Source organism: Typopeltis vanoorti, chromosome 12 (genome assembly GCF_054136105.1).
Source record: "Typopeltis vanoorti isolate ZY-2024b chromosome 12, IOZ_Tvanoo_1.0, whole genome shotgun sequence".
Taxonomy (NCBI): Eukaryota; Metazoa; Arthropoda; class Arachnida; order Uropygi; family Thelyphonidae; genus Typopeltis; species Typopeltis vanoorti.
Window position 1 is genome coordinate 51,547,192 of NC_143560.1, and position 17,085 is coordinate 51,564,276.

The 17,085-nt window shown below is 35.8% G+C and overlaps 1 protein-coding gene across 1 annotated transcript in view; it reads right to left on the reverse strand.

Moving 5' to 3' along the window:
• Positions 1 to 669: 669 nt before the first annotated feature.
• Positions 670 to 17,085, reverse strand: part of tilB (touch insensitive larva B) — a 70,864-nt gene continuing 54,448 nt past the window's right edge. Inside the window, exons 14-15 of the mRNA XM_090401891.1 lie at positions 9,956 to 10,047; positions 670 to 820 (exon numbers count right to left, since the gene is read on the reverse strand). Of these exons, the coding sequence (XP_090258017.1) occupies positions 670 to 820; positions 9,956 to 10,047 (243 nt within the window). The remainder of the gene's footprint in view (positions 821 to 9,955; positions 10,048 to 17,085) is intronic.

The following is a 17,085-nucleotide window of genomic DNA, read 5'->3' on the forward strand; positions in this document are numbered from 1 at the left end:
TTGAAATGGCAATACTAGGATATATTAGAATAGAAGAAAAACTGTATGAAAAACTAAGTATAGGGATCTCGGGATTGAAATTCAACGACTTCAAAACAAGAAAGTAACAACGCTTCCAGTTGTCATAGGAGATATTATGAAATACCTGGAAAAGTTGAGCCTTCCAGATATAACACAATTTCAGCAACATAAAAATACACTTTTAGGTAACTCTTCAGGCTATATCTAGTCGATTCCTAGGCCTTTGGATAAGGCCCGTATTGGACTCTCAAAGATTTCATTACACTTGTTACTCATTAAATGGTAACTCTGTTAACTGAATGTAGAAATAATAATCAAAGTTATCATGTTATTATACATACCTTTATTTTTTTTCCTTTTTAATTTTGTTTTATTTTATTTTTGTTATGTTTTGCTTTGCTTTCTACTCCATCTATGCCTCTCCCCGACTTCTTACATTATACTTTGATTGGTTGGTTACTGAAATACGTGTGGCAAATTCCAGTTGGATGATTAAATTCGGTTATAATGAATTCATTTATTGTATGCTCAATAAATAGAGCGTCATATAGGGCATCAATAAATCATACTGATGGAATTCAGAAGAACTTTATTTTTATTAAGTTGTTTTAGCAAGTTGCAGCTTGAGCGAATAAATTTTACTTTCAGCTAAATTAACGGAGGAACATCAGGATTATCTACAAAGGAAGAAAAGCATTCATGTTCATCCAATCCGTTGTCTTGAAACTGAGGAGATGTGGTGGGCTGGGTAAATTTCAAATTAATACTGGAAGAATGCTCATCTTTCTTTCGTTTGCATCTAGAAACAACAACAACAACAGCAAAATTATTTTTAAAAAAATCTATAATTCGTCAAAAAAAAGTTTTGACTACCATTCGTTTTCTACTTTATCATGTTGTTCTTTCAGATTTCAATAATATCTTTAACTGTTTCTAATCAATTTTACATAAAAAAAAAACAAAAATAAACATTCTTATGTGTTAGTTTATTTTAAAAATTCTTATATCTTTTCTATCACCGAAGGGAGTAAGAGGCATATTTTTATTTTTTTAAAGCCCTAATAAATATTTTTAAATATTCTGTAAGTCGTCGGGTGCTGGTCTCCATCTCTTACCATCGCTGCAGCTGAATGCCTTATCTGGGACATTATAGGTACAAGGCGATCAATGTAACTAAGGTCTCATGTGACTAATTCTACCTAGTATTCTTTCATATTCTATAGTCAGTATTTTTGAAATTCATGTTACTTTATATCTCCAAACATCGATTAACGCAGTAGGTAGAGAGGAAAAACGCATAGCAAACGTTCTTGGAGTGGGTGAATACAATCGAACTTTCAGTTTTTTTCTGTTGGCTTTGCGTCGTAGAAGTTCTCAAAAATGGTTCCTTTCTCCTTTCCTGTTTTACACTTGAGACCCACGCTATACTTAGTAAATTATATGTATGCACAAAAATTAAGTTAAGCAGTGGGGTATCTACATATAAATAAACTTATAGTCAAATGCGTCTGTACAAATTAATTATTTGTAAAAGGTTAAAAACATCATGCAGTTTGTCTGAGTCCAGTAACATCTGCCTGATTATATATGGCTTGGTTAGATAGGTAAATATTTCATTCATCTCTTATGTAAAGTGCTAACAGATAGTAAGACGCGCTTCGCATTTTTCACACACAAGTGGGTCATCAGTAACTATGAATGTGTAAGATGACTGTGACTTATGCGAAGCCTAGTAAGAACAACTTCTTCTCTTCTCTTTCTACATTGACCAGAATGCCAATGCTTAATTTCAGGCTTAATATCATATGATTTGTTTGTCAACGTTTCGTGCCATGATCACTGCCATTGGGCAATTAGTTGTGATCTTATAAACTGTCTATATGTTGTAGTGTGAAACAGTATGTCGAAAAAGTATGAGCTGATATAGCAGATGGAGAAGAGATAGCCTGAAGAGCTCAATGAGTCCGTACAAATTACATACTTTTGGTACTGCTTTCTTTAACGCGCAGAAATGCAAGCTGAATGGATTGCAGCTCTGCTGTATAATTGCTACAATCGGGTGGGATCTCGTTGGAAATAATAATGTCAGGAAACACAGCAGCACAGCCAACAGCGATCTCTGATCGTGAACTATCAATATAGATGAGTAAGTGATCAGTGTGGGCGGCTCTGTGTGCATTAAACAATTGCGGACAGATGATGGAGTATGAGAGTTCCGTATTTGACAAAGTGAGAAGTTTTCGGATGGAGTGCAAACCTGCCATAGAGCGATGTTGTTATGTGTTGGTGTAGGCAATGTTGTCAATTTTCATGCCAATAGCTTGCATAATCTCTTTAATACACGTATCAAAAGGACGTATGGTAGTCTGACGTGTAATATTGAGCTTAACAACACGAAGAAAAGAGACTAGTCCATGTAGGATGATCTGGAAAAGGCTTTATCTTTAAGGCAAAATTAAGAGACAACTGTTTCCGTCTGATTGACAGAGCTGGTTCATTTGCTTCAACATAAAGACTTTCAGTGAGCGATGTGCGAAATGCACAGTAGCTATTAGTATTCCTTGTGATGATCGAATCCACCCGTCGCAGATTATTCTGCCTTGCAGAATAATAGACTTGAGATCCATAATCCAGCTTGGAACGTATAAGCGCATGATAAAAACAAAGCAAATAAAATCGATCTGCACTCCATTCAGTGTAGCTTGGAGTACGAAGGAGATTCAATGCTCTCGTGAACTTTTCCCTTAGATGACGAATGTGTGCAAGGAATGTAAGTTTTCTATTAATGATCAGTCGCAAGAAATTGGCTTCTGTTATTACTAGAATAGCAGATTTCCCATTTTTAATTCAGGATCTAGGTGAAGAGTACGTTTTTGACAGAAGTGTAAACAGACACTTTCTTCTGCTGAAAACCTGATCCCATTACCAAAAGCCCATAGAGAAACACAATCAGTTGCTTGCTGAAGTTGTCTTTCAATTACCTTCATGTCAAGAGATTGATGACAGTAAATTGTGATGTTATCAACATCTCGAGCATTATCTACAACGGGAGGAAGCTATTCAGTGTTTGAGTTAACACTGATAGCAAAAGGTGTCCCACTTTATGCAGAGCCTTGGGGAACACACTGTTTTTGATGATATGGCCAAACTTCCTATTCTGACTTGGAAAGGACGACCGGACAGAAAGTTTTTAATAAATACAGGAATATGTCCTCTGAGACCTACGTTATAGAGGTCTTTTAATATGCTATATCTCCAGTCAGTCATAAGTTTTCCATCTCAAAGAAAACTGAAACCAGATGTTCTTGCTTCAGAAATACATCTATTATACAAGTTTCTAAACGAAGCAAATGGTCTAAACTTGAGCAATGATGATCGCGAAAACCACATTGCGTATTGCAGAGAAGATTGTTGCTTTCTAAATACAAGAGAAGTCTGGCATTAATCATTTTTTCTAATATCTTATAAAGACAACTGGTCAGAGCAATAGGTCATTTGCTTGTATTGGATCCTTTCCTGGTTTCGGGAAGATATTGACAACTGACTATTGCAAAAAATCTGGAAACTATTCGCCTGTCAAATCTTTCCTAATGGCATTAATGTACAGATTGAATAGCAGTGGACCAAGGGCTGGTCCTTGCGGTACACCACTAGTTGTTTTAAATTTTGCAGACGCCCATCTCCCATATACCACTTTTGGATATCTGTCAGTCCGCCGACCTCTTATCCACGCTAATATTTTATAATCCAATCCAAACCCATACTCTTCAATTTATGCAACAGTCTTTCATGCTGAATTCTGTTAAAAGCATTAGCAAAATCCAGAATATCATGGTGTGTCCATTCCCCTTGTCTACGACTAATCAACATTAATATTATGATAAAATGTTTGCAAGCAGCTCAAACATTACCTTTTCTTGGTAAACCCATGTTGTTCATTGGTTTCAGGCACTTGAAAGAAAAGGTTATTAAGATCGATTTCATTTAACTAAACACTCGGTGGTAAATAAATTGAACATACTGTAATACGAAATCCCACGGATAGGCGAATCAGTACTGGTTACAGAGCAGTAATAAGCTGGACATGATGGAAAATGTTATGACCGCCCACTAGAATGGCTTCTCCTCCATAAGCAGGACGACCTCAGTTTTGTCCTTGCATACAATAGTGAAATTCATTAAGGTAGGGTTTTCATTGAGTCTTAAGATTGTTTCGTGTAGACAGACACAGAAAGGGTTGTGTTTCTGCAGCAAAATCTTGATATTATTATTATTATTAAGAGAGAGAAACCTCCAGGGAGTCAGGGACTCATCGAGGGAGGTCACGTGCTACACACTAGCTATCATTCTTATTCTTGAATTCATTCAAACTGCTTGCACTCCCAACATCCAATGGCAAAACATTCCAATCACGCACCACCCTATGAGAAAAAAATCTAGCCCTCACTTCCTTCTTACAGGTATTTATTCTCAGCTTCCAAGGATTCCCTCTTGTCCTTTCTCCATACATCATAAATTGAAAAATTCCATCAACTGAAATCCCATGTAATCCTTTCAGAAATTCGTAAGTCTCAATCATAACACCACTCTTTCTCCTGTTTGCTAGTGTCTGCAGTATATAAATTCTCGATCTGTCCATAATCAGTATTTCATAATCCTGATATCATTTTTAACATGCTCCTTTGCACTCTCTCTCTCTCTCTCTCTCTCTCTCTCTCTCTCTCTCTCTCTCTCTCTCTCTCTCTCTCTCTCCACTATATGAGAATCAGAACAGAAACCAAGAGACCAGACCTGCGCACAATAATCCTAGTCCAAGTGAGGTCTTATCAAAGCCTTGTAAAGAGGCAAAATGACATCATTATCTTTACATGTGAACGTTCGTTTCAGCATTGCAATTACCTTTTGAGTATTACAATCTTTGATAGATGGCCCCTGAACTTCAACTTCCTATCTACTAACACTCCAAGATCCCAATGCCTCATCAGTCTCTACTATCATAATCCCGCCAATATAAATATGACACTCGATATCTAAACATACCAATGACTTTATATTTACTGACATTAAATTGATATCCATTTTCTCATGCCCATAATTCCAGCCTATTTAAATCATTCTTCAATTAGTGCATATCAGTCGCATTCCTGATTACCCTTATTATCTTTGCATCATCGGCAAATAGCTGTATGTTGCTTATCAAATCCTTCTAAATATCAGTAATGTATAGATTGAATAACAATGGATTAAGCACTGATCGTTATGAAACACCACTGGTTACCTTAAATTTTGTAGACTCACATCCACCGTGTACCACTTTTTGAGATGTCAGTCAATCACCCTCTTAGCCACGCTAATATTCTATAATCCAAACCCATATTCTCCAAGTTATACACAGTCTACCATGCTGTATTCTGTCAAAAGCCTTAGCAAAATCCAAAAGTCTCATGGTGTATCCATTCCCCTTGTCTAGTTCAATGGTAACATTGTTATAGAATGTGAGTAAATTGCTAAAACATGACCTTTTACTTAGTAAACCCATGTTGCTCATTGCAAAGTAGAGATGCACTGTCAATCCATTTCTGAATGTGAGCCCTAAGCAATTTTTCCAAAATCTTCACCACCACTTCTGAGATACTAATTGGTCGATAATCCGATACATTGATCTTTGCACCACCCTGGTGCAATGGAATTAGTATATATTCTTTCCATTCCTGCGGAATCTTCCCTGTTCTGATACTCATATTAAACAGCCTGGTCAAAGGAATAGCCAGTTCAGCTGAACACTCTTTTAACACATGTGTGATATCCCATCAGTTGCTAAATTCTTATTATTCAGTTTGTGCAACAGCTCTAATACCTCGTTCTCATACACCTGCGTTTTTTCATTCGGCCAAGAGGTAGGTAGCAGTGGGCTCAATGTTGCATACACCAGGTTGATAGCTTTTAACAAAATGGGCACACATAAGTTGAAAAATCTCTCCTTCATCTGTCACCCTCATGCCATCTGCATTTATAAGTTATTCTTGCGTATTCATTCTTTCATTTACTTGCAGCATATCGACAGAATTCTTGTGGATTGTCTTTAGAACGCAGAGCCAGTTTTTTTTTTTTTTTTTCATACTCAGACTTTGCTTTCCATACAACAGTTGTGACTATTCTAGCCTGCTGATTAAAATATTCATAACGGACATCATCCTTTTCATACAGATATCTTAATAAGATTACACATCCATTTGACTCCTACCCTATTTATTCTTCAAACTCACGGGACACATTCTGATATTCCATTATTTAAGTATTTCTAAATGCTTTCCATGTACTGTCAATATTCTTCCCAATTCAGCAACTGATACCATTCTGCTGAACTCAGTGAACTCCTCAGTTGATCATAATTTCCTGCTTTGTGGTTTAGCATCTAATGTTTTCTGAATGGAACATTCATAAACTTACTCATTTCTCAAGTGAGTACTGCGTGATCACTGTCACCAACTGGAGGCAGAATAGTTACATCTTTAATTGAAACGCCCTCTGACACTATAATCAAATCTAATACTCTTTGACTTCGAGGTCCTTCTGCACATGCTGTTTGAGGATGGTATCCCGCAACAGCTCAATAAATTCATTTTCAATTTTCATTCTTTTCATGAAGCTCTACTGCTACCCAGTCTATATTTGGATAATTAAATCTCCCATTATGATTACTCTTTTCTCGCTCATATTTTTTATTTGATAATTAATTTCTTTATCACTCGCAACCGATCCACCAGGTCTGTAACAACACCCCACTATGTAATTGATCTTAATAGATTCCACCTCACACCAGATTGGCTTCAAATTCACTGCCACATGGAAGACTGTTAATAGTAGTACTACAATCATAGGTCTCAACTCTAACTGGATATCATCCATATTCTAGAAAAACCCACAATAGTTCCATTGTAAAAAATTTTCAATTGTATTGGCTTTATAGACATGTCTGGTTTCGGGAGGTTCAGGGCTTACTTTCATAAGGTTTATATTTATCAATTGTTTTTGGAAGTATGGACGGCCTGCATCCATCTCTTTCTCTACTAAAATATCCAATATATGTGTCAGGGTCAGTTGGCAAATTTAATTTATTTTAATTGATACCGATGTATCCATTTTTTTCTTTGAGGGTGTCTGGTGGTTTATCTTTAAGTGATATTTCTGCCGTATTTTTTTTTTTTTTTTTTGACAAGAGGTTCTTCATTGAAAGGGATCATTTTTGGAGTTGTATCCGGAGTAAAACTGTAGGTCATGCGATTGCTGCGTTCACCAGAGAAGCACTCGCGATCATAAAGCTCAGGTATGGTGAAATTATGAGATGGTCGAACAGACATATATGCTTGAGATGCTGTTGATATTTTCCTATAAAATGTCATCATATAAAAGCAGATCTTCCTGTTTGTCTGAAATAAGATAATCCACAGGAGCAAGGAATCTAGTAGACACCTGGATAATTGACAAATTATCCAGGTGTCTTCTAGCCAAATAAAACTGCTTTTATTTGGCTAGAAAAATAGATGTATTTTACGTATAACTCACGTAAAATATCATTTATTAGTATAATTTTCGTCTGAGTGTCAAAGGCATCTTCAGTACTAACAGAATAAATGATATTTTACATGAGTTAATTCCGTTATTATAATTCATTTAAATATGCCTACTCACAGTATTTCCTTTTTGTTTTTGTATTTCAATAAGGAAATACTGTGAGTAGGCATTAACAAACAAACAAAAAAAACAAATTTCTGACATTTAAAGCATCTTAGTGGATTAGGAATGTACGCTCTGACAGTAGAGTTGAGATTCCCTGCTTTTACAGATGTTGTAGGCTTAGATGTATCAAAAGTAAGTATCAGAATGTGCCTCACACTCTGATCTTTAAGCTCTGAACATATCATCTTATCAGGTGATATCTCGAGGAGATCTCATTCTGATATCACTCCTCTCAAAGAATTGACTGTTTCATGGTGTTTTATTGTGATTGGTATTCCACCCATTAATTTTGCTCTAAGTAGTTTCTTGGAACGTTGCTGACATGATGTTTCCACAAGGATATCACCAGAACATAATTTCTTAACATTTTGGAAGATCCTGCCAATCATTCTAAACCCTTTTGAATAAAGAAGCGCCACAGTTTCCTTATTGGCTTCTACCTTGTTGTGTGGATGATCAGAAATAGTGGTACATTTATACTAGTATCATATATCTTTTGTTTGTTTCTTTCTTTCTTCTGTTAACAAATGTTATATCTGTATCTATTGCACTAGTTGGTTGAGACTTTGTTAGGGGCCCCTGAAACGTTTGAGGATGAAGAATTCATGCTCAAGGGTTTTTATTTGGCGCCAGCGCTCCCCACCCACCATAGAGCAACACATCGACCCCCACTAACTGGCAAGCAATGACTGCGTTTGGGAGTAGAACGCCAGGGCTACCCCGGATGCTATACCAGAACCACAGCACCTTGGATCCTGACTTCAGATCATGCAGTTAGAGACTTCCTGCAACTCGGTTGATTCTTGCAGGTAAGCCCACTAACCGATTGATCACCGCCGGGCCATCCAGGACCTCTCGTCTAGCCGAAGCAGAGGCCAAAGTAGTGCAAGACTATCAGGATTCCTCCCCTTACCCAATCGATGTCCACGAGTCGCACCAGACGGCAAACACGGCAACTTAGCGTTGGATACCAGTGATGATGGTCTGGAAGAAAGGATAGTAAAAATGACTCAGAAGAAGTCGAGCAAAGAATAAGAGGAGAAAAGCAAAGAAAAAGAGGAAGAATGAAAAGGCGAGTACCATCACTGGATGTGCCCCTCAGCCATCAACAGGAACCTGACAGGGAGGTATTATAAGGAGAACAAGATGCATGATGGCAAGATGACATGATACATCGTCGTGTTAAATGAGACATCGATCTATTCTGTAAAGCTGTCACAATATAGGAGGCATATAAAGAAATGTAAAGCTGTTACAATACAGGAGGTGTTATCATGAGATCACTGACAACCGAAGATGTGTACTAGACTCTGTGAGTATATCTATTTTCTTTGTTTAGCAGTACAGGCTTATATGACGATAATAATAAGATATGCTGGCGATTACTGAAATTATATTGAAACTGAATATATAAAAATATGATAGTTAAAATTCGTATTTGAAATCAATGACATATTTTATGATAATTTACATTTACAGCACTTTAATGAGAAAATGGTATTTCAAAGATGTTCACAGTATGACCGGTTTCTGATATAACACTTTCTCAAGTTGAATATCTATGGTGATCGAGACACTGTAGCAGTTCTCCACACTTTTCCCTGTAAAGTGCCTTAGTTTCTCCTCGAATAGCGTTCTCCATAGGAAAAAAATTACACCACTTAGCGGTTAATCACGAACATACTTATGAACGCTTATGATCGGAACACGTTCTTGAAATAAGAAAATGTTGGCTCCCATGACTTTCACTTCGAGGATATCGCTATTCCCAAGAAAAATAGTGATTGTAATTTACTACAAAACAGTGCATTCTTCTTTAAATCTTGATTTGCTTGCATATACTGTTTGATCAGGACATATTCAAGGTTTCGAAATAACCGCCGCAGCTTTTGATTCCCAGTTATACTTAACAAACGGCACAATTTTTGCCGTCAGTACTTTAGAAATTGATTGCCACATGTTTTATTCCTACTACTTTACCACGTTCAGTTGTCAGGGAAATGTAAACAAATTTCATCATGAATGACTTAAACCTGGCATCTAGAACTGGTATTTCTGCAACATTTAACAGACAATACAGACTTATTTAACATTATAAATACGTTAAAATATACTCTGCTTCCATGATTTGAACAAGAGGAAAATTGCATAATTAGATATTGGTATTTTTTTTTTTTTAAATTTCAGAACCTACTTGGTTTTTGTGTTACTGGCGCAGTTTACTTCTGCAATCTTTTTATTGTTGACAACTGTTTTCTTTCCATTAGTATGAATAACTTTTTTTACCTGAAATATATAGTTATCGTTAATATATAATAAAATTAATTTTTTCTTTTGTATAAATTATTATTATTATTATTATTATTATTATTATTATTATTATTATTATTATTATTATTATTATTATTATTTACTTTATTTGAGAAATAATAAAGTATTAAAAAATAACCATAAAATAACTTTCCCTCTTTGGAGGCATCTGTAGCTAAAATCAATAAACGGAATGAGACCAAACTTTATATTGAGACTTTTGAAGGCATGGGGAGATGATTTCAGCGAAAAAAAGATTTAGTGCCAAAAGTTGCCGATAGGGGAAATTTTGGTGCTGGAGGAGCCAAAAACAAACGGATAATTACATTAAAGGTAGATAAAAATGGAATAATAACGTTTCGACAGTGCAAGCGACAGCCGCGTCATTCATTCCAGCTGGATATGTGGCGCGTTGCAATGATAATAATAATAATAATAATTAAACTAAAACAACAACGTGCGAGAGACACAGAAATTAATGTAGTAATTGAACTCATAGGAGATAATGTTTTATTCATCAGAATCCCCTGGACCACATACACGATTTTCAATGTGCTGACCTTTCTTGTGTACAACAAATTGTATCCGGTGTGCGACGTGCTCACCGGATACAATTTTTTAATCATAGCTCTCAGTGCTACAGCTGACATAGGACCTGTCCGCAGGTTATGAAGCCTTCTAAATTACCGAAGGGCCGCTATAGCATTGCACTGTTTAAGATAAAAAAAAAAACTTAACAAGTAAAGCACGCTGAGGCAAGGTAGGAGACATATTGAGCACAATTCGTCAGTCATTCAAATAATGCCTGAACGTTCCCAATCCCTTTTTAAGTGGAATTGGTGGAGCTGCTGTCACGTACGCATAGTAAAATTTGCATAATTCTTTTTACCTGCGTTTACTGCAAATATTTGACTGCTTTCGGCTCCACCAGCTCCCAAACTTTCCCTATCGGCTACTTTTGGTACTAAATCATTTTTTCGCGGAATTCATCTCCCCATGCCTTCGAAAGTCTCAATATAAAATGTGATCGCATTCTGTGTATTAGTTTTAGCTATAGATACCTCCAAAGAGGGAAAGTTAATTTATGGTCACCCTGTATTTTATACAAAAAAAATAATTAAAAAAAAAAAATGTTATCTGTAAATGTAAATATCTGTATGCAGATTAGTGCGCAAGTATATATTGTAAATATTATGTGTGAATGATAATAAAGTTTGAAGGGTTTTTTCCAAAAAAAAAGTTTTCAATGGTGAAATTTGCTGTGTAGGGCAGAGCAAATATATTCGTTAGAAAAATAAGAGCCTAACTTTCTCTTTAATTACATTTTATATAAATTAAGTAAAATATACGTTTAAGTATCATGTATAAAGAAGGCCGAGTTACCGAAACTAACATATTGATGACCACTCAAAAATCAAAAGTTTGCCGAGACATTGGGGACAAGCCCCACTCTGGCTGTGGGCGGCGACAACTCCACCAGTGCTTCTGGATCTTGTAAACCACGTGAAAAGAGAAGGGTTTGCGAAATTTACCGAATGGCACCTTCCACGATGCTGTGATAACATGAAGAACAAAAAACAAACACCAAGCAATACACAGCAAGTCCCTGATTCCAAGATTACCAACAACTTTGATTCTTTCAAACTCGTGGTTTTGCAACACGTAGCAAAATATTTTATGAGTACGAACATTACAGTATAATGAACTTGGAACTGTACGAGATATAACTACAAATCTAACGGTAGCAATAGAAACATAGGAAAATTCTCTAGCGGAAAATGAAGAATTGCAGAAGTGTCAAATCGAGCATATGCTACAAAAAGAACGAAAAAAGAACTACAAATAGAGGAAATATGAAAATAAAAGATTTAAGCTCCATGGTGAAATTGATTGGTACTACCATTGGGATTCCCGTCACAACCCTGGACATCACTTCTGTTAATCGAGGACCACAAAAAACACAAAGAGAGACCTGGACCAATCATTGTTTATTTTATCAGCAAAATCTGAGAAACCGCATTCTTGCAGCAAGCGAGAAACCAAGGCAGACAACATCGATCCTAACCGAAAAGCAACCTTCCAACTCCAATCTATATATCCGAACACTGGATCCCATACTTTAAAAATCTTCTACACTATCGCACAAAACCAATACAGCTTCCAGAAGACAAAAAGCACCATCACCATATTAGAAGATATCTCTGATGCCATAAATAAAGGTCTCGGTAAAAATAAATACGCTGTCCTTATACTTCTTGATTTAAACAAAGCTTCTGACACACTTGAAAACGACATACTGCTGACCAAACTATACTCAGTCGGAATAAGAACACTGCATGCCTGGTTCAGGAACTATCTCTCAAACAGAGCACAACTAACAAAAAAAATTGCAGCAGGGGTATACAGATAAAACACGGAGTCCCACAAGGCGCCATATTATCACCTGCTCTCTTCAATATATGCATTAACAATATTCACAACCTGGCTAAACGAAGTGAAATATTGTATATCAATATGCAGACGACACTGCGCTACTAGCAGTCCACACAGACATCAATACCGCTCTCTCTCTCTCTCTCTCTCTCTCTCGCCAGAGCACAACACCTAAAAGAAATCACAACTTACTTCTAAAATTCACTTACAGGGTGTTCGGGATAAATTTGACAGTTTCGTAAGGAAAAAGAAAATCTTCTTTGTATCTATTAAATTTAATGAATTGACAAAAAAACATTACAGGCAGAGTTAATTACAATACTATCAACAAGATTTACTCAAAATAACCACCATTAGCATCGATCACAGCTTCAATTCTGCTTCGGAACCTCGAACAAGCTGATGCTACAGTCTCCCTGGGAAGGGCCGCAAAAACTGTTTTAATTTTATCCATTAACTGGGCTTTTGTATTACTGGAAGTGCGATTGGTGTCTTTTTCAACTGCGCCCCATACAAAATAATCCATGGGGTTAAGGTCTGGGGAGTTTGGAGGCCAAACATTTGGACTGGTGAAGTCGTAGAAATTTTCAGACAACCATTTTTGACTTTTCCCAGAGGTGTGGCAAGGGGCCGAATCCTGCTGCCATACATACGGCCTACCATTGGCTACCCTTGTTATCCAGGGCTTGACTACAGTTAGCAACTCCACGAACAAAGCCCGAATTCCAATGCCAGGGTTCTTCAACACCTGTTCCTGCAGATTTGCGAGGAATTCTGCTGTACGAACGCAATCAGATCATCTGCTAGGGATCTTTCTTCTTGCTACATCCTCGTAGTCACCATTGCAAGTCTCTAGTTCATGCCTGATTGTTTTTACTGTATTCAGGGAGCATTGGGCAGCAGTCGTAATATCCTTATTTTGATGGCGGGCACGAATCATCATGATACAAGTTATTCTCTTCCATGATTCAGGTGGGTTCCAGCTATCCATCCTTTCTGACATCTTGTATATGAATGAAGAAGGGTCCAAACTTTTAAATGAAGAGAAGTGTGTGTTAATACATGTAACTTATGGAAAAATATAATTAATTATAAATATGTCAAATTTATCCCGAACACCCTGTATAGTGAACAACAGCAAAACGCTGATGTTAATTATACAAAAACCAAGAATCATGTGGCCTGCACCGCTGGCGTTACACTGTCACACATACTGCTGCATCAACAACAAAAACAGTTGCCAATGTCCCGAAATCACATCCTACATGCAAAATACCTTCGCCTTTACATAGATAACCACCTTAAATGGACAAAACATATAGAATACTTAGATACTAAACTCCGCATTATTGCAACAAAACTCTTCTAAGTAAAAAGACATGATTCCATCTAATGAAAAAAAAAAAAAAAAACTTAATATATAACAGTATTTGCGAATCACTAATCGGGTAAGCTATAACAGTCTATGTAAACACAGCAAACAGCCATCTAATGAAATTAGAAACATTACATAGGAAAATTGTTTCAACAGTGATTTGGAGGCTTCATATCCAAATCACCGTTGAAACAATTTTTCTTCATCTCAGGATTTTGTGTATCGCCATAAGCGATACACAAAATCCTGAGCATTAAAATTCCAAAACACTATATAATGTTACTAAGAAAATACTTCAACAACACCTATCATAATCCCACCAACAGAGACACATATCACATAACACAACCCACCATAACTCTTTACCCTAAACAACTCATATGATTCTGCAGTGAGATCACATCTCAAACATGCACTACTCAACAACCTGTCACAAAATTTAAACCACATAGAAGATCCCACCAACTTAGAAGCTAACCCTAGCTTTTAAGTCCACGGGATCAGCCGTTCTCAGCACTGCTTAATCAACTAATCCTCATAATCACCATTATCAAGTTGTTATTAATATTACTATTATTTCACTTAACACTGAACTCTTCGAACAGACCACGATGTTTTAACCGTATAAAAATAGCCTGAATGATAATAATAATCTCTCTGTGAAATGCATATTTATAAAAAAAAAAAAAAAAAGAAAGAAAGAAAGAAAGAAAAAAGAATACATTCCAAATGGTACACTTAATCCGTGTAGTGACGAAATTATATCTTAGTTGTATATAAAACATACAATGTATTCAAGTTGATGATAGTTTTTTATTGCAATATGAATATAAACGTATTTCTATAGAGTCACACGTATTCCAGAGTAAATAACGTTTTTATTATGTAAATATGTAAGACATCATTAGTACAACTATCGAACAACAATAGGAATTGAATTTAAAAATAATAAAAAAAAAAACATTAGTGCGCATTCTTAAATTGGAATGTTTCCCTGTATGTATACAGTAGCGTGTTCATGGATAGGTAATAAATTAAAAAAACAGCTTAAATTGGAATCCATGACTGTATACATACAGGAATTCCAATTTAAGCATACACACTTCTGTTTTTTTTTTTTTTTTTAAATTCAATTCCTATTGTTGTTCGATAGTTGTACTAATGATGTCTTACATATTTACATAATAAAAACGTTATTTACTCTGGAATACGTGTGACTCTATAGAAATACGTTTATATTCATATTGCAATAAAAAACTATCATCAACTTGAATGTATTGTATGTTTTATATACAACTAAGATATAATTTCGTCACTACACGGATTAAGTGTACCATTTGGAATGTATTCTTTTTTCTTTCTTTCTTTCTTTTTTTTTTTTTTTATAAATATGCATTTCACAGAGAGATTATTATTATCATTCAGGCTATTTACAGTTATACGGTTAAAACATCGTGGTCTGTTCGAAGAGTTCAGTGTTAAGTGAAATAATAGTAATATTAATAACAACTTGATAATGGTGATTATGAGGATTAGTTGATTAAGCAGTGCTAGAACGGCTGATCCCGTCGACTTAAAAGCTTCATGGATAGGTAATAAATTAAAAAAACAGCTTAAATTGGAATCCATGACTGTATACATACAGGAATTCCAATTTAAGCATACACACTTCTGTTTTTTTTTGTTTTTTTTAATTCAATTCCTATTGTTGTTCGATAGTTGTATTGATGATGTCTTATGATGCATAAGACTAAATATTTACATAATAAAAAAGTTATTTACACTAGTGGCCAAAATTGTGGAAACCTTTTGGAAAAAGTGTATTTCTGACGTTTGATGGCTCATAACACCACTTTTTTTTGGAGTAATACCATAAAATTATATATCAATGAAAATATAATTTAATCAAGAATGTGATGCAATAACTTTTATGATGGATTTTTTTTATTAGAACAGCAGTTATAAATAAGAAAAGTGAAACGCATAGAAAAAATGAGATATACAAAATTTCTCACAATGTGAGTTAATACTTAGTTGGGTAACCTTTTGCGTTAATTACGGCCTTACAACGCCTTCCCATGCAGTGAACCAAGTTTTTTTAGTTCTGCAACTGTTATAATGTGAAACCAAGATTGAATTATTGCTTCTATTAATTGGATTTTATTGGTGGGTTGCTTCTGACTAACAAGTTTCTTTAGTCGGCTCCATAGATTTTCGATTGGGTTAAGGTCTAGGCTATTCCAGCAGTGGAATATGATTATCGTGAAACCACTTTGTGCATACAGTAGCAACATGACATGGAGCTGAATCCTGTTGAAATATAAATGCTTCATTATCTTGGAAAAGATCACGAGCGAAAGGCTTCAGTTTGGAAGTATTTTTCATTTATGTATTTTGGGGCATTTATATTCCCATTAATCACGCAAATTCTGCCCACACCTTTTTCATACAACCCCAGATCATAACCCTAAGCGGGTGTTTCACGGTAGGTGTAATGCAATCAGGATTCAAATCTTCTTCGATTCTTCTCCTTACGTATTTTATGCCATCACTACTAAACAGGGAGATTTTGATCTCATCATTCCAAATAACACTGTCCCATTGTTCTGCTGTCTAGTTAACATGGGTTTTAGCCCAGTTTAATCTTTTCAACCTTTGTTTGAGAGATACAAATGGCTTTTTTCGTGGAATTCTAGCATTTAGACCAAATTCCTGCGGTCTGAGCCGAACAGTCCTTGCACTCAACTTCACATTGTATTGCGCCATTTCATCTTGTATACACCCAGATGATTTTCTTCTGTCACGTAGGCACAGTCTCTCAATTCTTCTATCATCACTTGCTGTTGTGCACCTTTTCCTGCCTTTACCAGTCTGGTTTTGTAGTGACTGAGTCTCCTTATACCTCTTCAAAAATTTAGAAATGTCACCTTTGGTTAAGTTTCCACCAATTTTTCTTCTAATTTCTTCATAACTGTATCCTTGTTCACTTAATAGTACTATTTTACATCGCTTTCTGGGGGACCAGTGAACTCTTTGCGCCATTTATTTAATTTTATTACGTTTTACAAGCTCACTAAATGAAAGAACACAATAAACACCAACCAACTTGATACCAATCACATAACACACTGACAAATGTCCTCCTCTCAGCTCCAATACATGACATCAATAGCTGAAGCCTACTGTGACCTTATTGGTTCATTGCC